Below are 24867 nucleotides of genomic sequence, written 5' to 3' on the forward strand. Positions count from 1 at the left end.
GGTGGGGGGGGTGGGTGTGGGCTGGGCTGGGCCCGGGGATGCCGGGCACAGGCTGGCAGCATCAGAGAAGCAGAGGTGCAACCCACATCCCGTCGCGACTTGAGATGCACGTGAGGGGATCTATCCTCTAGCTCTGAAACTCCTCTCAAATAAGGTTTATTTCGTTAAAAAAAGGCGGGGGTGGGGGGAAGGAAGGAGAGGGCGGTGGTAGAATCTGCAGGAGAGCAACTTCTCGTTGCCTCGGGAAGCGTGGAGCCCGTCCTCAGGCGCTGAGAACCCAGGGAGTCCCAGCCCAACCCCTCACCTTGGAACACCTGCGAGTTGTTCCTCAGCAGCGTCTGCAGGCCCCCGCACTCCCGCTTCAGCTTCTGCAGCGTCTCCCTGTCCAGCTCCCCGGCCACTTCCGCCAAGGACAGGCTCCCTGTTGAAGACAGGGTTTCCCCCACGTGAGAACGTTAGTTAAACTGAATCCACAGCTTGCTGGAACTCCGCAGGCAGAGCCATCGCACCTGAGGTGTCAGGCCGCGCACGCCGTGTCTGACCCCTTGCAAGCCTCCCAGACACAGCAAGTCAGCCCTGCCGCGTGGCCCAGCCGCTGCTCGGGGCGGGGACTGCCATTCCATGCGCCAAGCCCACCTCGCAGCCACCTGGAACCCCTTCTGAGAGGAGACGGGAAGTCTGGGGGAAAATCAAATCCCCGCCCAGAAGCCTGCCCTCCTCCCCCACCCACCAGCCTAGAGCCCCACGACGCGGGCTCACAAATACAGCTCCACACCGCTGCCTCTCACCCTTCCACGTGTGCGTGTCCCGAGCCTGCCACCTCCCACCCAGCGTCCCCTCCGCCATGCCTGGCAGAGGGTAGACCACAGCCTGGGATGAGTGAGGTCCTGGGGACAGACCCGCTCACTGACGTCGCGCAGGGCTCAGACACACTGGGGGTCCCGAGCCTGACGCTGGGGCAGTGGTCACTAAGTCCAGTGAGCAAGGGCAGAGCGTGCAGCTGCGAGGCTGAGGGTACCCCCCGCCCCCGCCGGGGTAGGCTTCTCACGCCAGGCGGGGCAGTGGGAGTACCTCAGACCAGCCCGGGCCTTGGAGACCCACCCGGGGAGGACGGAGCCCCGGCTCTCCGACATTTCCAACGGGCGGGCAGGCCTGAGACCCGATCATCATCGGAGCCACCGCTACCCACCCAAGCTGAGCCCAGGGAGAGACCCCATCTTTGCTCACTATCAGGGCGTCCCACCCCAGGCACAGGCCAGCGTTTCCTGGGCACAGTCATTCCCAAAGGACCCCGCAGGGCAAAGGACCATCCTGGGAATTAAAGGCCAGAGTCCATGTTTTCAGAGCCGCCCGCAGGCCCGAGGGCCCTGAGCCCTTCGAGGCCCCGCTCCGAGGCCCGAGGCAGCGTCCCCCCTCTCCACCTGGGCCCGCCTCCGCAGGACGCACCGAGGAAGGGGGTGCCGAGCCACAGAACTCCCCAGGCACCTGGGCCTTGTCCGCAGTTATGCGGCTGGTCAGCCCCTCCACCAGGGCGGCGCTGGCTTTGGCTGCCACCAGGTCCCCAGAGAGGCTCTCCCAACCAGATGCTCCCAGGGTCAGGTGATCCCTGGAGGGGGTCAGGCTCGAGGGCACTGCCGCATCACACGTACACAAGGGACGGGAGGGGCGTGAGGATGAAGAAAGAGACTCAGCAGAGCGCCATCCACGCTGTGGGGGGAGAAGGGCCCACTGCTCACCCCCCCCCGGGCCGGCCCACCCACGGGGCCAGCGGGCAGCATCCCCAACAGGCTGAGGGTGGGGCCTCCATCTCCTCCAGTGACCCTAAAACGCAGAGGGCGAGGGCCTGGCTGCTCAGGAAGCCCTACAGCACCCTCAGGCAGCAGCCCACCAACAAGCTCCTTCCCTCAGCCCATCTGCACACTCCTAATGACTTGACAAAAATGATGAAGACTCCTCTTGACATTTAATTAAAAATGACCACACAGGCATGTCCCTGGTGGTCCAGTGGTTAAGACTCCACGCTCCCAGTGAAGGGGACCCAGGTTTGATCCCCGGTCAGGGAACTAGATCCACACGCATGCCGCAACTAAGAGCCCACTTGCTGCAACTGAAGATCCTGCACACCGCAAGGAAGATCCCGCAGGTGGGCAACTAAGATCCGGTGCGGCCACATAAATATTTTTAAAAATTTTAAAAAAATAAAAATAAAAATGACCACACAGGGGCTTCCCTGGTGGCGCAGTGGTTGAGAGTCCGCCTGCCGATGCAGGGGACGCGGGTTCGTGCCCCGGTCCGGGAGGATCCCACATGTCGCGGAGCGGCTGGGCCCGTGAGCCATGGCCGCTGAGCCTGCGCTTCCGGAGCCTGTGCTCCGCAACGGGAGAGGCCACAACAGTGAGAGGCCCGCGTACCACAAAAAGAAAAAGAAAAAAAAAAAGAAAAAAAGACCACAGTTTTAAGTTGGTTCTAAGAAGAGAACAGAGTCACTGCCTGCAACCCAGCCAGTACCCAGGGTGGTCGTTACCTCCTCGATTCCAGGCCTTCACACTCCTGCTCTGAGAACTTCTCATGTTTGACTGCTTTCCGCCCAACAACAAATTCGCCACTTGCAAAACCACTCTGTCAATAAAATCTCGAGGGAGGGCGGCACAGTTCCTCACGCGCTTGGCTTTTTCTCTGGGGCGAAATCCAGACAGCCAGAGTCCTTCAGCGGGGGACTCTGGGGTGTGCCTGGCCCCGGCGTCCAGGGCTCCGTGCCCCTCGGGGCCATCGGCACCACCGGCGGTGGCCCCGGGTGGAGGAGGGGCAGGGACCTGGCCAGGTGGGCTCACAGGACCGCCCCGCCTGCTGTTAATGTAGCGGGTTCTCCGCTCATCCACAGCATCTTCTCCAGAGGGCGGGTATGTTCTGGATTTCCCAATGAGACACACCTACACGTGAAAAGAGCAAAGAAAGTGCTTTAGCAGGTCCCAATAGTATCTCAACGTTCTCCAGGGAACTCTCTTGTTCTGGAGAATAAATTCCATGAGTCTTCGACACCTATCACGAAAGGAATCCTTATTTTAAAAAGTCATACCAACCAATGACTTACTATCCTATCAGCAAAAGCCCACAGGAAGCTTCATTCCCGACTTCCACAGCGCCTAACAAACACGACAGACCAAGGTCACCTTTACTGAGCCAACCAGCCGCACCCCACTGCACCCCTCTTCCGCCCCACACACAGACCCTGACGGTAACCCTGCAGAGCTCTCAAGGGGCAGCGCTGCCAGAGCGAGGAGAGCACGTGTGCACCTAGCAGAGCACTTGGCATGGCGGGGATGTCCAGTTCACGCTGTCCCCTTCCCCGTTCACACGTCCAGACGAAGGCTGCCCTCAGGAGCCCCGGGGAGAGCCAGGCCCCATCCGGCGACGCCGCAGTGGGTACAGCGTCTCTGGACGTCCTCTCCGGGCCTGAACCCAATGAAGGCGAATCTGGCTGCATCAGAGACATCCCTCACTGCTCTCCAGCTGTGCCACCTGCTAAATGTGTGATCTTGGGCAGGTGACAACTTCTGTGTGCGTGGAATAAGGCGTGGCATGTAATCAGTCCTCAACTAACAGCTGCTGTGTGTGGACACCCGCACTTGCATCTGACCCCCGAACCTTCCAGTTATAGGAAACCTGAGGTTCGGAGAGATTAAGCAATGCTCCATGGTCTCCAGCAACCAGTAACGGAATAGCAAATGCAAACATCAAAACTGTAGGATCCTCGTACCTACGTGACCCAAACTCTAGCAAAATTCCATTCCAACCTCAGAAGACTGACTTGCCAAAATAGAGGACATTTAAGAGAATGACGTGAAGGCTCTAAAGGTGAGCCCTAAAGGACATTTCCAAAACGATTTTGAGCAGCGACAGCAATGATGTACCTGAAGCCGACAGAGGGGCCCAGCGCAGGCAGGTGAGCCTGAGTGAGGGCCCAGCACCGGCCGGCGAGCTGATCCTCCCTAGTTGGCAGTGAGGACACAGGCAGGGAGTATCTGTAATGTGCCCCCGAACGCACTGCCAGGAAGTGGCAAAGTCGAGAGTCAAGCTCAAACCTTCGATCCTTTTCACCACTGTCACGCAATCAAGCTGAGATGGGATGACAGGTTTTTGTGTTTCGTTTTTCACAAAAAGCACTGACGTCCATAGAGACTCATGAAAGAAAGTTAACAGAGATTAATAAAACCAATGTCAATGGTTCCCCTGACTCTCTCAGTAGTTCAAGCCCCCTGCGTGGTAAGCAGGTCGGCCCCGACCACCTGGCAGAGTCACAGGCAGTGCAAGGGTCAATTTCTACCTGGAAAAATTCTTTTCAAGTAAATCTGAATTAATCAGTCTTTTAATGAGGAAATGTGAAATCATTTTGAACTCCTGAAGCAATTTCAGCCAGTAATTCGGGACCCTAAGTCAGAAGTTAGAGCGTTCAGCCCCAGGCAGCACTACAGCCAGAAACCTGTAGAGAAGCCAAGCTGACACCCACTCTGGGAGGGTCCCCGAGGGGCAGTCACAGTTTCTGGGAAAGGGGTGAAGACCTGCTGAGGGTTCCTGCAGAGCTGCCACAGGGCTGGAGAAGGAAATGCCAGAACGCCTGCAAAGCAGGGGACTGCAGGCACAGAACGAGCCTCTGGACCCGCCAGTGACGGACGGGGATGTTGGGATCAGCAAGGGCACCTCTGGGACAGTCACACCTGCAACCATCCCAGTGTCGTCTACGGTTCTGTGACAAGGAGGGCCCCAAGCTTTCCATCTGAACGCCCCGGTGTTGCCCGCCGAGGGCAGCCCAGGTGACCAGGACGCACCCTCTTGGTGGAAGGAATCCTAAGACAATCCTCCTCTACGTGGAAGCCACAGGTCGACCCCACCTCGGTGATGAAATCCAGGTACCCTCGGTACTGGGTCTTCTTGCTCTGCCTCCGCTGATACCTCCCAACGAAGTCAAAGAAGCAGCAGGGCAGGACGAAGAAGCGGCAGTCGTAGGAAGACCTTCAAAGACAATCAGCCCAAAGCCTTAAAGAGATTCGATAAGCAAAGTCCTCCGAAAGCCACGCGGCAATAGTGTGCCCGGGCACAACGCAAATGATATGCTTGCTACTGGCTAATTTTGTGTTTTACACAAGAAGAATTATAGCCTTCCCCAATTTAATTTCTAGAAACAACGCAGCATAGCATCTTTCCAATAAAATATGAATCTAATTACTTTTATTAAAAATATTTTTTTCTATTGCAATTATGATCATCAACTGTAATCTAAAACTTTCTGAAGTCCTTGGAGATTTCAGCTGTTGGATAGGAAATTTCAGAGGTAAAAGCACAAAAAAGGTTAGGATTTGCTCCTTGACCTATATTATTCTAAAACAGTCCAAAAGAATGGCCCTGGAAGGTATTATGCTTAGTGCAATGAAGTCAGACAGAGAAAGGCAAATACTGTACATTATCACTTGTATGCTGAATCTAAAAAATAAAACAAACGAATGAAAAGAACCCAAAAGAAACAGACTCACAGATGTAGAGAATGACTTAGTGGTCACCAGCGGGGAGAGGGAAGCGGGGAGGGGCGAGGCAGGGGTACAGGATTAAGAGGTACAAACTACTGTGCATAACATAAATAAGCTCCAAGGATGTGTTGTACAGCACAGGGAACACAGGAAATATTTTATGATAACTACAAACAGAGTATGACCAAAAAAATTTTGAATCGCTACGTTGTACTCCTGAAACTATATAATATTGTAAATCAACTGTACCTAAAAGAAAAGGGAGGGGGAGGGCATTAAAAAAATAAATAAATAGAATAGTCCAAAAGAACCTTGAATAAGAGAGACTTGGCAATGAAATGTGAAAGGGCAGCAAGGTAACGTGCATCTTGAAGAAGTCTGACCGAGGCAGAGAGCCCAAAACTGAGACAAAACATTTCGGCAGAGGGTCTTTACTCTGAAAGACAAACCCTCCTGTTATCAGGAAAAACACATCTTTCAACACTGGATATAAACACTGTGGAAGTAATCACAACGAAAATATCATGTGAACATGTGAACCACATACATAATTTTATATTTTCTAGTATCCATATCTTCAACAGCAAAATAAAACAGGGGGAATTTATTTTAAATTTAACCCAATATATCCAACAGATATATCACCTCATTCTCATCTCATCAATCTGGACCAGCCACGTTTCAAGTACGCGATAGCCACGAGCAGCCAGTGGCTACGGTTCTGGACAGCGAGGTTTTAGGCAACAAAACAACCCCAGCCACCACTGTGCTAACACCTCCACCTACTCACCTGGCCGCAATCACAGGTATCCATGGCGTTAGCTCATCGGAATGGTTTCCGATTAACCAATCGACGTCCGGGAAGAGGGTCTTATCATTTGGTATGATTGCACTTTCCTAAAAGAAAGACGCAGAACAAGACTAAACGTCTAGTAAACAACATCAGAGCACGGAGGGAAACAACAAACGCAACCACCCCTGCAGAACCGCAGCTGTCTTCATCTGCAAAAGGCGGAAGCTGGGCCAGGAGGGAGGAAGTGTGTGCCCAGCCCAGCCTGCCCGAGGGCACGGCTACTGACAACTTTCAGCATCATCGCTGCGCCGCTGGATGAGCCAACAACACTTCTGGACACTCATCTTCTTTTGATATTAAAAATAGCCTTTTTACATAAACATAAGAGCAGTTAAAGGAGACAGGGGACATGTGAACCATTTTACTTTTGGCAGGAGGAGGGGCAAGAAACGGCCTGCAGAGGGGTGAGCGGAAAGCTGGGAGGTCTGAGGCTGACTTGACATAGACCCTGATGCACTTACACAACGCACGGAATAAGCACATCTATGAAAAGAGAAAATATAGGAAGAATTTACAGAAGTGTGCACCAGCCTTTGCTATTACACTATTACCTTTTGTGAACTCTCAGACAGCAAGTTTTTACCCACTGAACAGGCATGTTCACCACTGTGATAGTTTCTGTAGTTAAGCTGGGAACAGCTTGCTTTGAGGATTTAAGAACTTTAAGTGAACACCTTATCCTTTCTGCTAATCAGCAGGCCGTCATTAATTATCAAAGTCAACAGTCTCAATGGTGAAGATGTCAGTGAGAACTGGAGACTGTACAGCCAAAACTAACACAACACTGCAAATTAACTATACCTCAATGTAAAACAAAGGGTTAAAAAAAAAAAACTGGAGAGACTATATAACCACTCAAAATCCACTAATTTTAGAATTGAAGAATGAACCCGCACGGCAAGTAAGCAGACGTGTTGGTTCTCGGTCAGAACAAATGGGGAAGATGTGATGTTAACACTCACTTTTCAAGGCCACGGGAGTGTTCTGCAAAGCTGACGGATGTAGAGATTGAATTTAAATTCATCTTTTTGGCTCTTGAATAAGCATATGTGCTTCTATTTTCAGATATATTAAAATGCTGAAAACAGTATTTCAGTGAAATACTGAAAATGGTCTATGCGTAATTCGAAAGTAGGCAAACTTTTGATACTATCAAAAACAAACTTTTAATACTATTTATTCTTTCTTCCTACCCATTCTACATTTAAATTTGCCTGCCTCTTTAGATGGTCTATATTTACAAAAACAAATTACGCTTAGTAATTATCACAATCACGTTTACAGTTTTCTTTCCAACAACATGCTAGACAACAAAGCTCTACCTGTCTTAGAAAAAGTTTTGGGATTTTGAATATAGCAAATTGCAATATTCCTATTTCCTACAGAGCTTCACAAACAAAATCAGGACACTTTGTGCTCATTCACAATGCTGTCATCAAAAGCATGTGCTTCTCTTAACAGTCTCTTGCTTACAATCAAATGAGGTTTTTGAAATAAAGAAAAGTTGTATCCCATGCTTGGCCTTCGAATGCCCAGACCGTGCCTATTCGTGGAAATCAGCCATTTACTGGGAAATGCACGAGCCCCAAGCCCTTGCCAACAAAGGCAGGCTCGCTCCTGGCCACGTTCTTGTAGAGCAGAGGCGTCCTCGAAGCGTGGCCAGCCTCCACCCTCACGTTTAACACCGGAACACGCGGGACTCTTCCTCCAGCTCGGCGACCAGAGGTCCAGGTGTAACGAGAAAAAACTCCACAAGAGGTGAGACGCAGCCCTCCTACTAGCAGGCCTTCACTGAGTGATGGGGTGGGGTTTCCCCTACTGCACAGGGAACCTCGAATAAAGAACCAGAATGTTCCACCTGTTCTCCAAGGGGCGCACTGTGCCAGCCAGCTCTTCCTTGGGGCCATGATTTAAACAGAGCCTATTCAACTGCTGTGTGAACTTTTTACCCAAAGAAATTATTTTGCTTTTTCTCCTGGGACACAAGGGATTTTGGAATCAACCACGTTATTCCCTTAGCTTTGCTCATCAGCCTCATCGAAATTCAGAGCCCAATTTTATTACCTGTGTAATGACACGTGGTCTGTACATGTGGCTGCAGAGCCCCCCCTAGTCCTTCATCTGGTTTACCACCATTCCTCAAACCTGAGATTTTTAAAAAATGTTCTAATTTGTTGTAATGTATGAATATACAAGCAAATGTAAACTCTTGTAGCATAAAGCAAAGTATAAATATATAATGAGAAACTGAGCAAATAAAAAGCTGTCGGGGGCTTCCCTGGTGGCGCAGTGCTTGAGAGTCCGCCTGCCGATGCAGGAGACACGGGTTCATGCCCCGTTTCGGGAAGATCCCACATGCCGCGGAGCGGCTGGGCCCGTGAGCCATGGCCACTGAGCCTGCGCGTCCGGAGCCTGTGCTCCGCAAATGGGAGAGGCCACAACAGTGAGAGGCCCGCATAACGCAAGGAAAAAAAAAAAAAAAAAAAAGCTGTCGGGCAGCTGCAGTGAACCTCCCTTCCTCCAATGTTTTTATATTTTGCAATAATGTTCTCGACTTTAATAGAAAGGCAAAGAGAAAAAATCCAAATAAGTCTTGAAACTTTCGTTTTCTTTTCACAGATGAAATGATATACCCGAGATCTGCTTGGAAACCACGGCTGGGCTGATGCTGTGGTCGGGGAAGGGGAGGAATGAGACAAAAGAATCGCTGAGACGGCCGATGAGTTGCTGGGGTTTGGCACACGCGCGTCTCTCCACTTTGGTATATTCCTGACATTCTCCACGATGAAAAGCAAAGGCCCTTTTCATTTCTCCGGTCAGCATCCTGCCCTCGGGTGGATGACACGCCGCATCCCGGTCACCCCCGTGCATCTTTGCTCGGGGACGGGGTCTAGAGGCGATGCGGGCAGCTGGACAGCAGAGGCCCCACGGTGCCCCGGGGCCAAGGATGCAGCCCCACCACCGCGCTCCCCCGCTGGCTTGGAGGCCTGGGCTCTTAGAGACCAACGCCAGGAAACGCTAGAGCCCTGACCTGCCGCGGGGTGCTGCGGAGGAGACCCCCCTCTCTGATGGCTCGGAGCTGCTCTGGACCACGGCGGGGCGGACGGGGCTCCCTGCAGCCCCGCGGTCACGACTGAGGCCAGGCGTGCTGTCCGTCCCCGCTGGACTGCTGCGCGTGTGCGGCCCGGTCCTGGCAGGGCGGGCACCAGGGGAGATGCAAAGGGCCTGCGGCAGAGCCGGGGGAAGAGACGCGCCTCCGGCTTAACCGGAAGGCTGCGGAGGTCTAAAGTTTCATCGCCTTCTACAGTCTCAGGGCACTGAGACGAGTGTGGACTCTGCTGTGGTCATGAGCACCTCTGACTGGCCCGCACACAGACGCCCCTTCAAACAGCCGTGCCGAGGTCAAGGGAAGGGACACAGCCAGTACCTCTAAGTGCGTCTGTGGTCCGTACATGTCCCAAACTTTTCGTCTTCGGACATCAATCCCTCTGCCTGGATGCTGAAACGAGGAATTTCAGGAATCAAAGGTCCAGGTCAGTACACCATAATAAATTAGCAAGTCAATTAGCAAGTCAAACTCTGCAGGTATCACCCCCACCCCGCGTGAAGTGCAGGAGACCCTCAGCTCCTCGGCTGCTGAGAACAGACACTCGCGTCCTGCGGGGCACAGACAGAATCTGTGCTGCCGAGGCTTCACAAAGGGGAACAGAGCCAAGGCGTGCAAACACCTCCACGGCCACACGCAGCCCCAGGAAATACGCCTGCCCGGAAAGGGAGCCGGCTCCTCTGAGCTGGTCAAGTTCAGCTCTCGGGCTCACCTTCTCTTCCAGCCCCCAGACGAGCCTCGTCCTCAGGGTCGTTCTCACCCAGCGCACCCCGACCACACGCAGCCCTCCCGGGGCCCCACCCCCATGTCTCCACCCACTGGCTCGTAGTCACCACCAGATGCGCTAACACCCCACAGACAACCTGTTCACAGGGGTCACAACTGCAGCCTCACTCTTTTACAAAGCACCTCAGAAAAGCCCCGTCTAACAACCCCATTCCAAAGTCCCACAGGTGAAGACAAATGTGTCTGTCCATAAGGCAGGATGCTACGGTCACAAGAAAACCAGCCTTTGGGTCACCACGACTGGGCTTCAATCCCCACTGTCACTCTCGAGCACGAAGCTTACTGGGCCAGGTGACGGCGCTGCTGCACCCAGTGCACTGGCCTCACCAGACACCGCGAGACGCCGGGGGAAAGCTGACACTCGTGAGTCCTGAACTGCTCCCAGGGCCGGGGCTGTTCTCAGCTCTCAATGCCTCTGCTTCACAATCCAGAAAATAGGCGCAAGACTGACTACCACAGTTTCACATGTGTGTATCAATACAATATATGGGTGCCTGACTGTCCTCTGAGCTAGAATCTAAACTTCTCTAGGGCAGAACCCACCTTATCCTTTATTCCCCTCCCTGTGCCTTGAAATGGTGGGTTTTCCAAAGAAAATACTGACAACAAAAACATCAGAGCTGCTGAAAGCGTGCTGTTCTGCAGGCCGAGTGTCTGAGAACCCTCTCCTAGTCTAACGAGACCGCTGTCTTTGGTCCTGTTTACAAGCTGCCCGCTCCACAGAGTTCGCAAACAGCCACTATGCCGACAGCCAGCCACCTCTGAATCCCGATCGGACCAGCAGAGAAAGACCTCGTGCTGGGCCTGAAGACGCTCTAGCGAAGGTACAAGAAACGGCCCCGAGCATGCTTTACCCCTTCGCTGCTCAGGATGTGGACCAGGAGGCCGTTCCCACAACCGAGGTCGACAAAGCACTGCCTGGCTGTCTCTCCCCGCTCAGCTCTCTCTTCTTCCCATAGAATCTAAGCAAACAGAAAAAAAAAAACCCGAAGTCAGTTTGTGATTCACTCCACCCCAGAGTAATTCAGACACAACCCCACCTGGGACGGCAGATCCTCTCCCACAACAGGAGGAGCGGCCTCCTCCGAGGCCCTGGGCCTCCGCGCAGGTGATACCCGGGTGAGCAGAGCGAGGCGGGATCCGCCCATGGCCCTGGCCGGATGTTGCACGGGCGCCAAAGCCGCCTTCTTCCACCCAGAGTCCACGTCCGCGTGGTCATCTCTGGGCAAGAGCTGTACAGATTACTGTTAGTTCCTTCAGGCGTTCTCTCAATTCTTCAAGTGTTGTATACTTTGAGAAGCAATGTTATTTCAAAGACTAAGAGAATTACGGCTGAAAGGCAACTGCAAGGTATCTCCTCTAAACATCTCCTAGATGAGAAAATCAAGACTACGAAGTTAAAGGCCTGCCCAGATCCAGGTGGTCAGCAAGGCAGCCGAGAAGGTCTAGAACTGGAAACACCGAACGCGAGGACTGGTAGGTAGGCAGGTGCGTAGCAGATGGGCCCCGACAGCAGCTCCCAAACACAGCCAGCATCTCCGTGCTCCGTGCTGACTACTAATTAGGAAGGCACTGCTTCAGTTCAATTCCTGAGGTTACATTTCACAATTCAGACTCGGTCTACATTCATGCAAAAACACCATGCAAAGTTAAAAAAAAAAAATCACCTGTGCAACCAGCCCTGGCCGACAGAACTGCAGAAGCCCTGAGCTCCCCGGAACAACCGCCCGCCCCTCCACCCAAACTCAGCCCGCACAGCCTTACCAGCAGGTAGGCCGCAAGAGCCACGTCCTCATGCACGAACTTCTCAGGGTCGGTTACTTCAGGCCACACCTACAACATTTTCAAGGGCATGTGTAAATTTTCACCGCATCTGTGTGTTAACAGGACACATCAAGACCAATGGAGTCTGAAGCAAGACTGTGGAGTAAGACATTGTCCGTAAGACATTTAGGTGGGGCCGCTGGGTACCAGACGAATACGCTGAGCTGTGCTACCCTTGTCACTTCTCTAGACAAGTGTGACAGACAAGGAAATGAGGGGCGGGGGGGGTCGAGGAAGCAAAGGCGCAGGGGTCAGGAGGTCAGTGCTGCACCCTCTGGTCTGTCAGTGAGTTGCTGTCACTTGTCAGGAGTGTCACTGAGCTGTTTGTCCCCGTGTCCCTATCTGTAAAGCGGGGATTGACTCTGCCTTAATTACCACACAGGATGACCAGCAGGTACGATGAAACTAGAAAATACTGGCTGTGCAAGTGTGAGGCCTCGTTATTAACATGAGTAACGTGCAGAACAGGAGTTTGGCAGATGAGGAAAAAAACGATGGCCAATGCTAAACGTTCAGATTTCTGTTTCCAGTCTAGTGGATTAGACAGTTTGGACGAACCATCTCACCAAGGACAATTTTAAAAGCTGGAAGAATAAAGAAGTCCCTTCTTAAAGGTACTAAACAGTAAGATAATGAAAAAGCACTAGGCCAGGACCTGGGAGAGAAGGGGAGGCCAGCCGAGGCCAGCCAGCCCCAGCAGGAACGCGTGGTTCCTGTTTCACGCCTGAGACTCTGGGGGATGCTCTACTACACAGCAAGCGGGGACTGATACAAAAATACATGGCAACGATGAACTGTGGTTAATTCTAGGAGAAGGGAGGGAGATACGAACAGGAAGAGTACAAAGTAGGTTCAACTCTGTTAGCACAGGCGCCTCGGAGATATTGTGGGTTCAGTTCCAGACACCCCAACAAAGTAAATATTGCAGTAAGGCGAGTCCCGCAGATTTTTTGGTTTTCCGGTGCATATAAAATTTCTGTTTACACTACACAGTAGTCTATTAAGTGTGCAATAGCGTTGCGTCTAAAAAAACAATGGACGTACTTTAATTAAAAAATACTTTAGGGCTTCCCTGGTGGCGCAGTGCTCGAGAGTCCGCCTGCCGATGCAGGAGACGCGGGTTCGTGCCCCGTTTCGGGAAGATCCCACATGCCGCGGAGCGGCTGGGCCCGTGAGCCATGGCCGCTGAGCCTGCGCGTCCGGAGCCTGTGCTCCGCAAATGGGAGAGGCCACAACAGTGAGAGGCCCGCATAACGCAAGAAAAAAAAAAAAAAATTCTTTATTGCTGGGAATTCCCTGGCAGTCCAGTGGTTAAGACTCAGCGCTTTCACAGCAGAGAACGTGGGTTCAATCCCTGGTTGGGGACTTAAGATTCCATAAGCCGCCTGGCGCAGCCAGAAAATAAAATACTCCATTGCTAAAAAACGCCAACCATCACCTGAGTCTTCAGTGAGTTACAGTAGTAACATCAAAGGTCACTGATCACAGGTCACCGTGACAAATGTAATAATAATGAAAAAGTTTGAAATGTTGTGCAAATTACCAAAATGTGACACAGAGATACGAAGTGAGCAAACGCTGTTGGAAAACGGTGCCAACGGACCTACTCCGTGCGGGGCCGTTACAAACCTTCAATTCGTAAAAAAATACAAGATTTGCAAAGCACAATAAATGGAGATATGCTTGTGATACTTGATTTCTTAAGCTGGGTGTGAATACACAGATGTCTGTTGTTACCTTCTTTTTACATCTTCAAGTTAAGGACATTTTACAAAATTGGTCTCCTTTTTGGAAGTATATGCTTTTGTACTTTCACTTTTTCATATATTTTCTTCAAATACCTTTACGTTTATACTAAAGAATTATGGTAATTTAGTATTTCAATATTCAATTATTTTAAATTAAATCATTCTCCTTTTGTTCTCTTGAAAAAAAACAGTAACGTGCCAAAACAAAACAAAACAAAAAAAACAAATCCTTTTCCACAGAGTAACTGCCAATGTTTTTACGGTCTGCATCCCTAACTATGTCAAAGTACGGGCTGCGATGTGGGGCCTGAGGTGGGTATGTTTTGACTTAATATCTGCATCTGTAGCACACAGGCGAGACCGCGTCACCCGGAGCAGCTTGGTGCACCGCCCCGTTCCAGTGGGGGCGGGGGGGTCACAGCCGGCTCTGCCCACAATCACCTTGGCCATGTCTTTATACTTCTCTTTAAGCGCCTGGTGAGCCCTGCTGTAGCTCATGATGGAAACGAGGGACAGGGTGCTTTTGAACCCACTCTGCCTGCTCTCCACACACCACCTGGCCAACCTGGCCAGCAACTCTTCTGCAAGCCAGGTGGGTTTGGGATCCACGATGCCATCTGAGTGCCATCTTTCTGGACAGAAAATTAAAACAGATATGAACCTTTGAAAATAAGAGAAACATGGATAAGCAGGGCTGGTTTCAATTCTTATTTTTAAATTACACATTTCTTTGCCAAAAGAAGAGAGAAATTAAGACAGCTACGATGACAAAATATTGTACCCCAAACACAAGACAATCTGGAACTAGTTACAGAATTTTCATCCTACAGAGAAAAACACATTTAAAAAGCAGAAAGAGTTCCTCCTCTCTTGCAAACGTTGTTAAAATGCATTTACACACCTTACGAGGCCCATCAGCCCAACGACAAAGTTCCTCTCACCTCCCACTTCATGCACTGATTAGCTAGATGCTAAAACGTTTACAGATTTCTTTAACTTTTCTAGGTTTTACACATTTCACATGTGCTACCCAGATGTAGAACGCTGGTCCACTGAGTACTTCCCATCCAGAAAGCTGAGCGCTCGGTCACCAAGCTGAGGACACATACACAGTCTCTGTGGCTCACAGCCCTTCTAGGTCACCGTGTGTCCTCTGCCACCAAAGGGCAGAGGCCGCGGCCCTGTCTGTTCTGTTCGCCGCTCGACCCCGGCCCCAGCAGTGCCTGATCACGGCGGGCGCTCGCTGTCTGGGCGCTGAGTAAACGCGCAACCCGCGGGCCCAGGTCACGACAACACATCCACCGAGGCTGCGGCCCAGGCAGTGCGATGAAGGGGAGAAGCATGAAGCTTGCTGGCGCACAGAAACGGAGGTGTGTCCAGAAGCACAGGTGGCTGCGTGAGGGGGCAGAGCTGGAGGCAGGCGCGGGGCGGGGGCAAGGGCAAGGGGTCGCCGGTCTGGTGAGAGTTACAACTGTCAGGCTTTTGCCACCAGGCGCACCAAAGGGACACAGCTCGCTCCCATAAGTAACAGGTGCCAAGCGTCCACTGAGAAACACGCCCCAAGACGCTCACCTTTCCCGTCCCTTCCCTTTGGAAGCTATCCTGCTGGGGCTGATGGCCTCGGGCCTTTCCTCTGCTCTTCCTGGGCCCCACGCTCTTTCCCAGGTGTCACCGGGGTCCTCACGGCTACCCCCCCACCTGCTCAGGCCTCAGGGGCCTCTCCCGCCCACGTTGGTACGATGGGCACAGTGCTACCCTTGCCAATGAAGGGATCGGGAATAGAGGCCTGAGCCACCTCTTACTTCTCTGCCCGGCACTCAGCACCACCTGGCATTAGAGCGTTCATCTGTCTCTCCCGGGCCTTGCTGACCCCCAGGTGCCCAGCACAAGCACACGGTGGGCACACCGAAGTCCTGCGATCGGGAATAGAGGCCTGAGCCACCTCTTACTTCTCTGCCCGGCACTCAGCACCACCTGGCATTAGAGCGTTCATCTGTCTCTCCCGGGCCTTGCTGACCCCCAGGTGCCCAGCACAAGCACACGGTGGGCACACCGAAGACCTGCTGAAGCCAAGCACAGATCAAGAGTGCTGCATCCCACGGTGGCAGCCACCAAACGTCCGTTTAACATGTGTTCTGCTGAGAAGGCCACACATCTGGCCCCACGGTGTGGCCAGTTCCAAACGCAATGCAGGTGACAGCTGCCCGGCAGGGCAACCAACGACAGGAGATGTCAGCCGGGAAAGATGGGGAGTAGCCACCGGGCACTCAGAAGCTCATGGAGAACGGGGGCTGGGATTCCACCGCATCAACCACGCTGAGCGCCTGCTGCGGCCGGACTCGGGCCGGGCTTCCCCAACCAGGCGAGGCGACAGCAGCCTCCAGCGCTCACCCCGCAGCTCCGCCATCGGCACCCCCTGGGTGACCCACACGGGCACACCCGGCTTTCCCACGGGGTCTGCCCTCACTCTCCAGGGGAGAGGAAAGGGCCTCGGGGCAAGGCCCCTTGGGGAGCATTTAACAACCGGCAAGAGGCTTCACCCCGGCCGACCCTGAGTACTCCACCCAGCATGTAAGCCTACAACAGGTCCCTGGGAAGCCCGGCCCAGCCCCCTCCTGGGGGGGGCTCAAAAATGATTAAACCCGTTTCAGAGATGAGAAGACTGAGGGCCACAGCGGCAACGTACCCAAGCTCAATGCTGGTGGGGAAACCCAGGTCTATGTGACTCCAAAACCAAGCTCTTCCCAATGTACCCCTCAGCTCTCTATGAAACCACGTGCAAAGCCCATCACCAAGGCTGTCTTGAAAGAACAGACCCATATGGCTCTCAGGAAAACATCAGCAGAAGAACAGCAAGTGATTTAACCTTCCTCTGACTTTTTCATTTAAAAAATACCAAATGGAAGTAAGTCAGATTTCACACTGTCCAGACAGGCCCAAACACCATGTGGAATTAAGGGAACGGATGAAACCGCTGCTTTTATAATAAACATCACAGAATACCTGCTACGTCTAAGACCACGTGAGCCTCAGCGGACAATAAAAAAGAAGGTTCCACTTACCACCCGTTACCAAGGTGTAAGAAATAACAAAATAACGAATGGACTGTGTTTATTTGAATTCGGTGCTAGAACCAGGTGCTACTAACCATCAAGGCTACAAAGAATGTACGGGCCCTCCAGCCAGGCTATGACCACCCAGGTGCCAACAGGAACAAGGACGCGTCAGGGAAATGCCAACTAGAAAGCACATTTCCACAAACCCGAACTGCCTGAGAGAGAGTCCCTGCTGCTCCTTGGTGACCGGAATCTTACAGCTGCCTAAAGAAATCACTGACTGGGGACTTCCCCGGTGGCGCAGTGGTTAAGAATCCGCCTGCCAATGCAGGGGACACAGATTCGAGCCCTGGTCCAGAAGATCCCACATGCCGCAGAGCAACTAAGCCCGTGCGCTACAACTAGTGAGCCAGCGCTCTAGAGCCCGCGAGCCACAGCTACTGAAGCCCGTGCGCCTAGAGCCCGTGCTCTGCAATAAAAGAAGCCACCGCAATGAGAAGCCTGTGCACCGCAACGAAGAGTAGCCCCCGCTCGCCGCAACTAGAGAAAGCCCGCGCGCAGCAACCAAGACCCGATGCAGCCCCCCGCAAAATAATTAATTAATTAATTTTAAAAAGTCATTGATTTAAAGCATCAAACACTGAGGGAAGAATAAGTTATTCGGTCCTTACCATCCTCCCTCGCTCTGGCTGAGCTGAATTTGATACACGTTGCTCGTCTTAACCTTTAAATTCCCTTCACTGTCTTCTTCCAAAGGTAAAAAAATTACGGTTCCACTGAGGACATCTGGGGGAAAAAAAGATAGGGATAATCGATTAAAAGTGCATAGTTCAGAGTCTCATCAAAAGTGGTCTTAAAAAAACAGTACTGAATCCACCGTGCCTTCAACCCCCAGGGCTTTTCCCCACTCGATTTACATCAGCGAATGTCCTGGCCACAGCCGCGTCCCCGAGCCTGCACCGCGCCGAGCTGAGCTGAGCGTAGTCCTGAAAGGGCCCCCCCCTGTGGAGGAGCGATGCTCACCAAGAGGAAGAGGACAGGCTTAGCCCGCCCTGCTCTTCTGTGAAGCCCATGTAAGAATACTGACATCCACGTTTGAAGGCCTCGTGGGCACTGATGCGCTCATCCCCTCAGGCCAGGAGAGGTGAAGTTTAAAAGGTGATAAAAGCTGGAAGGGCTCCTAAACTAGTCTGGGCAGCAGGGTCAGAGAGGGCCTCCTGGAGGAGGGTACACCTGCGAAGAGTCTTACAGGGGCACAGAGGCCCGCAGTATTGGGGGGCTGGGAGGGGGTACGCACCCACCAGTAATTCAGCAGCGCTGCTTGTGGTGGACAGAACAGCCTCCAGAGACACCCACACCCTGATACCCAGAACCTGTGACCACACCGAGTTGTTTCATGGCAAAAAGGGACTCTACAGATGTGAAGAGGGTTATGGGCCTCGGAAGAGAGAGAGGGTATCCTAGATTACACAGGTGGGCCCCATCTAGCCACGTGAGCCCTGAAAAGCTGAGAACCATCTCCAGCTAGAGGCAGAAAAGATGCAGCAGCAGGGGAAGTCAATGAGGCTCTGAGCATGAGACAAATTCGGCACGGGTGCAGCTCTGAGATGTACGGAGGCCTCCACGAGCTGCCCCAGGAGCTGGCCTTTTCCCTTATCCCTTTACCACTCATGGTCCAGCGCTCCTTCACCGTCTTCTCCAAGCCTTCCAGACACCACCCCAATCCACAACCCCACCCTCTGTACTAAGGATTCACATTTCTACGTGCCCCCTCCAAAAACAATGAAAAATCTACAACCTCCCTGGGGCATTGCAAGGAAACTGGCAGACTAGGTGCCTTTAGTGCCTTTTCACTTACTGGCTGGTTTTTAATCTAACTGCAGCCTCTGCGAGAGATTCTCCTCAGGACCAAACTCTAGGCAGGCTCCTCTGAGGCCTGTCTCAATTAGGGTTCAACCTTGGCCTATGAAGACCTAAGCAAACACTGTCACAGCTCCCAACAGCTCAAGACCACATCCCTAGCATGACCCTAGGCCCCTTAAAGTGCCCACCCGAAAAAACTCAAGGTTGAGAGAAGAATAGACTGTTCCAGCCCACACCTGAACAAGAGCCCCTGGGACCGCCTCTGTGGGAGGGGAGGACCTAACATCCACAGGCACCAGTTAGCAAACCCAGATGGTGTCACAGGGACCGATCCCCCACCTTTCCTGCTTCTGGTTAATTTTTCACCTCCCGGGCTCTACCGTCCCATCCTCTTCCTTCATTCTCTCTGTAAAAAGCCCAGTCACCTCGGCACAAATCACAGTGGAGTTCAGTTCACGCTGGACTCTTCCCCCTACTGTGATACTGCATTACCAATTAAAACCTATCCTTGCCACTTTCACTAGTGTCCGGCTCTATGTATCTTTGACACCTGCCACTATCAGAAATACTCTTACCTTGCACGACTATTTCTCTCCTCGGAGCACAAAAATGCGTGTTCATTTTTGGGATGACGGTTCTGAGAATCACGTCGAGCTCGTGCTGAGCCTCTAGCCGCGATTCCGCCCCGGAGCGAGTTAAGAAGGCTAGCATCTCTCGATTGCCGCTGGCGAGACTCCGGGAGAAATCGTCCCAGAGAGAATCCAGGTCGGGGGCGGGGAAGTCGCCCTCCCCGGCTCCAGCCTTGCCGGGCTGCCCAGGGGCCCCAGAGAGCAGAGGCGCTTTGGCTGCTTCCCGCTGGTCCTCCCCTTGCTGGCGCCGGCCTTGGGACTCCTGGGGGCCCTGCTCGGGATCTGCGCCCGGCCGAGGGCCCGGCCCCCCCTCGGGGAAACGCTGGCCGTGTCCCGGCCCCTCCTTGGGCCCGCATCCTGCCGGGGCCCGCTCCTCCAGCTCGGGGCCTGAGCTCGGCCGGGGGCCGGAATGCTCGACCCGGGGCAAGCAGGCGCTCCGCCGGGCCTCTAGGCGAACGCCACACAGCCGCTTGTTGGCCACCTGCGGCCTCTCCACCCACACGGCCACCGCCGCCCAGAAGCCCCCAGGGAGCAGCGAATCCGGGTCCCGAACAGCAACCCTTCCCAGCTCCGCCATGTTCTGTCTCCGCCGAGAGCCTCGGCGGCGCGCCGGGATGACGCACGTTACGGCGCGGCGTGTTTGCGTCCTGGGGGCGGGACGCCGCGGCCGGAAGTGAAAGGGAAGAAGACAAGACCCACTCTTTTTCCAGCTTTGGATTCGTTAGCATTATTGGACTGGGGAGTTCGGGGCTGAAGAATTTATTTTTAAATTTTATTTTGTTTTATACAGAGGTTCTTATCAGTTATCCATTTTGTACATATTAGTGTCTACATGTCAATCCCAATCTCCCAATTCATCACACCACCAGCCCCACGCCCCGCCGCTTTCCCTCCTTGGTGTCCATACGTTTTGTTCTCTACATCCGTGTCTCAATTTCTGCCCTACAAACCGGTTCATCTGTACCATTTTTCTAGGTTCCACATATGTGCGTTAATATACGATATTTGTTTTTCTCTTTCTGACTTACTTCACTCTGGGGGCTGAGGAATTTAACCTTTGCTTCATTCTCCGGGGAAACATCCAAGGGTGTCGGTGCCGGATAGTAACATAACATGACCAGAGCTGAGTTTTGGAGAATTCTGGAGGTGGTGTATTTATGGAATCATAAAGGTCATTCCTGCATCCGACGTCTGATTGTCTCCGTATTGTTACCGATCAAAGTCATGGAGCTTACGTTTGTGAATGTTCAGGGCTGTCCTCTAATGAAAGCTCGCGCGTCTCCGTTTTTACTCTGGCGTGCATTCTCGTGTGGGAGAGTTGCAGCTGGTGCGTTCCTGCGTCTGACCGCTGCCCTGGGGTGTTTGTTAGGACAGGTGAACGTCAGCTGTCACCTGCATGTTCCCAGGAGGAGCAGAGAAGGGCGGGTACTGCGGGTTTAGGCCAACATCACCTGCACAGTCTGCAGAATCTAGTGATATCCCGAAAACCTCAAAGATTCTTCATTCCTTTTGTACATTATAGTCCCTCAGTTGGGATTTTCCCTAAAGGGTCTCTGTCAGAATCAAGGAGTGAAAACTAACTCAGATCATGTGATTTATCAGAGAGAAGAGCAAAAACCAAATGTCTGTTGAATTACGTAAAAGATAAATGAATGCTAAACCTCATAATCTTTGACCATGGAGTTGATTTTCATGCTGTCTGTATCGCTTTCCCAGGGCTGCCATAAAAAATTACCACAAACTGGGTGGTTTAAAACAATGGAAATTTATTCTCTCACATCTGAAAGCTCGGAGGGGGAATCTATTTCTTGCCTCTCAACTTCTGGTGGTCGCCAGCAATTGTAAGTGTTCCTGGGCTTGTGGCCACTAACTCTTATCGCTGCCTCTACGGTCATGTGGCCTTCTTGTGTTTCTCTGTGTCTCTTCTCCTGCAAAGACCCTATTTCCAAATAAGGTCAGAGGTACGGTGGGTTAGGACTTTGGCATGTCTTTGGGGGGAGACATAATTCAACCTCCGCCACTATCCAAAGATGTTTAGCCAGGTGGGATAGCCAAAAGATTAGTAATTACAAACCTTATTAGTTGCTAACATGTGGAGGGACCTGGGCTAACTATTGAGGATGCAGGGCGAAGGACGATCCTGCTCTTGAGGAACCTTCAGGCCGACAGAGGAGGCAGACAGGTAAGACAATGATCAAGGAATATGAAAAGTGCAACAGTCAAGATATACGGGGTGCAGAGGCTGCAGAAGGAGGGAAGTTTTTTTACACTATAAGGCTCCGCTGAGACTTTCCTGGTGGCGCAGGAAATCCGCCTGCCAATGCAGGGGACACGGGTTCGATCCCTGGTCGGGGACGATCCCACATGCCGCAGAGCGACTAAGCCCGTGCGCCACAGCTACTGAAGCCTGCGCACCTAGAGCCCGTGCTCCGCAACAAGAGAAGCCACCGCAATGAGAAGCCCACGCACCTCAACGAAGAGTAGCCCCCGCTCGCCACAACTAGAGAAAGCCTGCGTGCAGCAACAAAGACCCAACGTGGCCAAAAATAAATTAATTAAATAAAAAGTAAAAATAAAAGCCCTTGCCTGCTGATTGGCAGTGGGTAGTTGGCCTTTGGACAGGAGTCCACCTTCTCCCCTGGTTGCTGACTCCTGAATAAAGCAACCTTTCCTTTACACCAACACCTGCCTCTCAAGTATCAGCTTTCAAGTAGCAAGCAGTTGGACCTGAGTGCAGCAACGTGAGGTCATAAATCCAGAGGCCAATGTTTAGGGGGAGGTGGAAAATTCCAGTTCGATGGGGGCGGTGTCGCTGCATAAGCTCATGCCGGTTCCCTGCCAGAAGCCCACACATTGAATCAAAATTGCAGGTAACCTGCCTCTTGGGCTCCTGCCTCCGACGTCCCACACAGGCTGGTTCCTGCCTCCCTTGCCACCTCGTTTCCCTTCCCTCGCCTGCTAAGTCCTGCACGGGGCGCTTCTCATCCTTGGAACGTGGAAGCTCATTCCCCTCTCTCCCACTCTGTTCCCTCTGCCTGGAATGCTCGTTCCCTATCTTCTCCCAATTAAGAGCTCAGATTAAATGTCCTCTCCACAGACAGGGCTTCCCGAACGACGCCCGCCCCGCCAAAAAAAGAGCCCTCCAGACACCTCATATCTTATTGCCCTGTTTTGTTTTCTTATAATTATCCAAGCATTGTAGTGTGTTTTGTTTCCTTCCTCTGGAACACAAGCGTCCTTAGGTCAGGAACTCTGTCTGGCTTGTTTGCCACCATAGCCCTAGCTTAGTTTTTGGCACACTGGACACACCCAGTGATAATTTCTGAGTGAAAATGTCCGTGAGGGAAGGCAGTGTGTCAGAGCCAGGCTTAGGTCAAGGTTGCAAGCCGTGGCCTGGGGTTGGGAGTGGTCTCAGGATACTGCTAGCCTAGAGAACTTCCAGTGAGGTTGGGAATGTTCTATGCCTGCATTGTCTGAAACAGTAGCCACGTGTGGCTATGGAGCATGTGAACTGTAGCCAATGCAATTGCGGAACTTAATGTGAAATGTATTTAACTAATGCACATTTGAATTAAAATAGGTGCATGAGGCTAGTGGCTACTGTACTGGACAGTGTGACTCTAGAGAGACCCAGGTGTAACTCCCAAACACCCTCCAGGCTGGGTCCTCAACATCTAAGTGCCGGACGCCGGTGGAGCTCAGGGAAAGCAGCGGCTGAGGCTTCAGCGGGAAGGCCCTCTAAGCTCTGAGTGTCCTGAGTGCCAGCCCTATCGTGCTGACTGAACATGGGCTTCACGCCATTTCAGTAGGAGCCCATCCTCCCCATTACTTTCTAGGTCCTCAGCCAGACACTCCCCTGATGCCAAGCCTCCTTCAGTATTTAAACCCTTGGGATTGAATTGTTGGGTTTCTGTTTTCTAAAAATAAATTCTTTCATTGACTCATGCCTGTAACACTTGCCATGAAGATCAAAGCTTCGGCCCTCGTGGCCAAAAATAAATTAATTAAATAAAAAGTAAAAATAAAAGCCCTTGCCTGCTGATTGGCAGTGGGTAGTTGGCCTTTGGACAGGAGTCCACCTTCTCCCCTGGTTGCTGACTCCTGAATAAAGCAACCTTTCCTTTACACCAACACCTGCCTCTCAAGTATCAGCTTTCAAGTAGCAAGCAGTTGGACCTGAGTGCAGCAACGTGAGGTCATAAATCCAGAGGCCAATGTTTAGGGGGAGGTGGAAAATTCCAGTTCGATGGGGGCGGTGTCGCTGCATAAGCTCATGCCGGTTCCCTGCCAGAAGCCCACACATTGAATCAAAATTGCAGGTAACCTGCCTCTTGGGCTCCTGCCTCCGACGTCCCACACAGGCTGGTTCCTGCCTCCCTTGCCACCTCGTTTCCCTTCCCTCGCCTGCTAAGTCCTGCACGGGGCGCTTCTCATCCTTGGAACGTGGAAGCTCATTCCCCTCTCTCCCACTCTGTTCCCTCTGCCTGGAATGCTCGTTCCCTATCTTCTCCCAATTAAGAGCTCAGATTAAATGTCCTCTCCACAGACAGGGCTTCCCGAACGACGCCCGCCCCGCCAAAAAAAGAGCCCTCCAGACACCTCATATCTTATTGCCCTGTTTTGTTTTCTTATAATTATCCAAGCATTGTAGTGTGTTTTGTTTCCTTCCTCTGGAACACAAGCGTCCTTAGGTCAGGAACTCTGTCTGGCTTGTTTGCCACCATAGCCCTAGCTTAGTTTTTGGCACACTGGACACACCCAGTGATAATTTCTGAGTGAAAATGTCCGTGAGGGAAGGCAGTGTGTCAGAGCCAGGCTTAGGTCAAGGTTGCAAGCCGTGGCCTGGGGTTGGGAGTGGTCTCAGGATACTGCTAGCCTAGAGAACTTCCAGTGAGGTTGGGAATGTTCTATGCCTGCATTGTCTGAAACAGTAGCCACGTGTGGCTATGGAGCATGTGAACTGTAGCCAATGCAATTGCGGAACTTAATGTGAAATGTATTTAACTAATGCACATTTGAATTAAAATAGGTGCATGAGGCTAGTGGCTACTGTACTGGACAGTGTGACTCTAGAGAGACCCAGGTGTAACTCCCAAACACCCTCCAGGCTGGGTCCTCAACATCTAAGTGCCGGACGCCGGTGGAGCTCAGGGAAAGCAGCGGCTGAGGCTTCAGCGGGAAGGCCCTCTAAGCTCTGAGTGTCCTGAGTGCCAGCCCTATCGTGCTGACTGAACATGGGCTTCACGCCATTTCAGTAGGAGCCCATCCTCCCCATTACTTTCTAGGTCCTCAGCCAGACACTCCCCTGATGCCAAGCCTCCTTCAGTATTTAAACCCTTGGGATTGAATTGTTGGGTTTCTGTTTTCTAAAAATAAATTCTTTCATTGACTCATGCCTGTAACACTTGCCATGAAGATCAAAGCTTCGGCCCTTTCTGTGTGCATCTCATACAAAACCATATTGCATTGCATAACTCTTT

The 24867-nt window shown here is 52.3% G+C and overlaps 1 protein-coding gene across 1 annotated transcript in view; it reads right to left on the reverse strand.

Moving 5' to 3' along the window:
- TRMT44 (tRNA methyltransferase 44 homolog) overlaps positions 1-19964 on the reverse strand; it is a 24636-nt gene extending 4672 nt beyond the window's left edge. The window contains exons 1-10 of the mRNA XM_007456898.1: positions 19334-19964; positions 17567-17681; positions 14281-14500; positions 12032-12100; positions 11122-11229; positions 9803-9874; positions 6313-6419; positions 4827-5010; positions 2525-2930; positions 305-421 (exon numbers count right to left, since the gene is read on the reverse strand). Coding sequence (XP_007456960.1) covers positions 305-421; positions 2525-2930; positions 4827-5010; positions 6313-6419; positions 9803-9874; positions 11122-11229; positions 12032-12100; positions 14281-14500; positions 17567-17681; positions 19334-19964 — 2029 coding nt within the window. The remainder of the gene's footprint in view (positions 1-304; positions 422-2524; positions 2931-4826; positions 5011-6312; positions 6420-9802; positions 9875-11121; positions 11230-12031; positions 12101-14280; positions 14501-17566; positions 17682-19333) is intronic.
- Between the last annotated feature and the right edge of the window lie 4903 nt (positions 19965-24867).

This window comes from Lipotes vexillifer, unplaced genomic scaffold (assembly GCF_000442215.2).
Source record: "Lipotes vexillifer unplaced genomic scaffold, Lipotes_vexillifer_v1.1 scaffold63, whole genome shotgun sequence".
Lineage (NCBI taxonomy): Eukaryota > Metazoa > Chordata > Mammalia > Artiodactyla > Lipotidae > Lipotes > Lipotes vexillifer.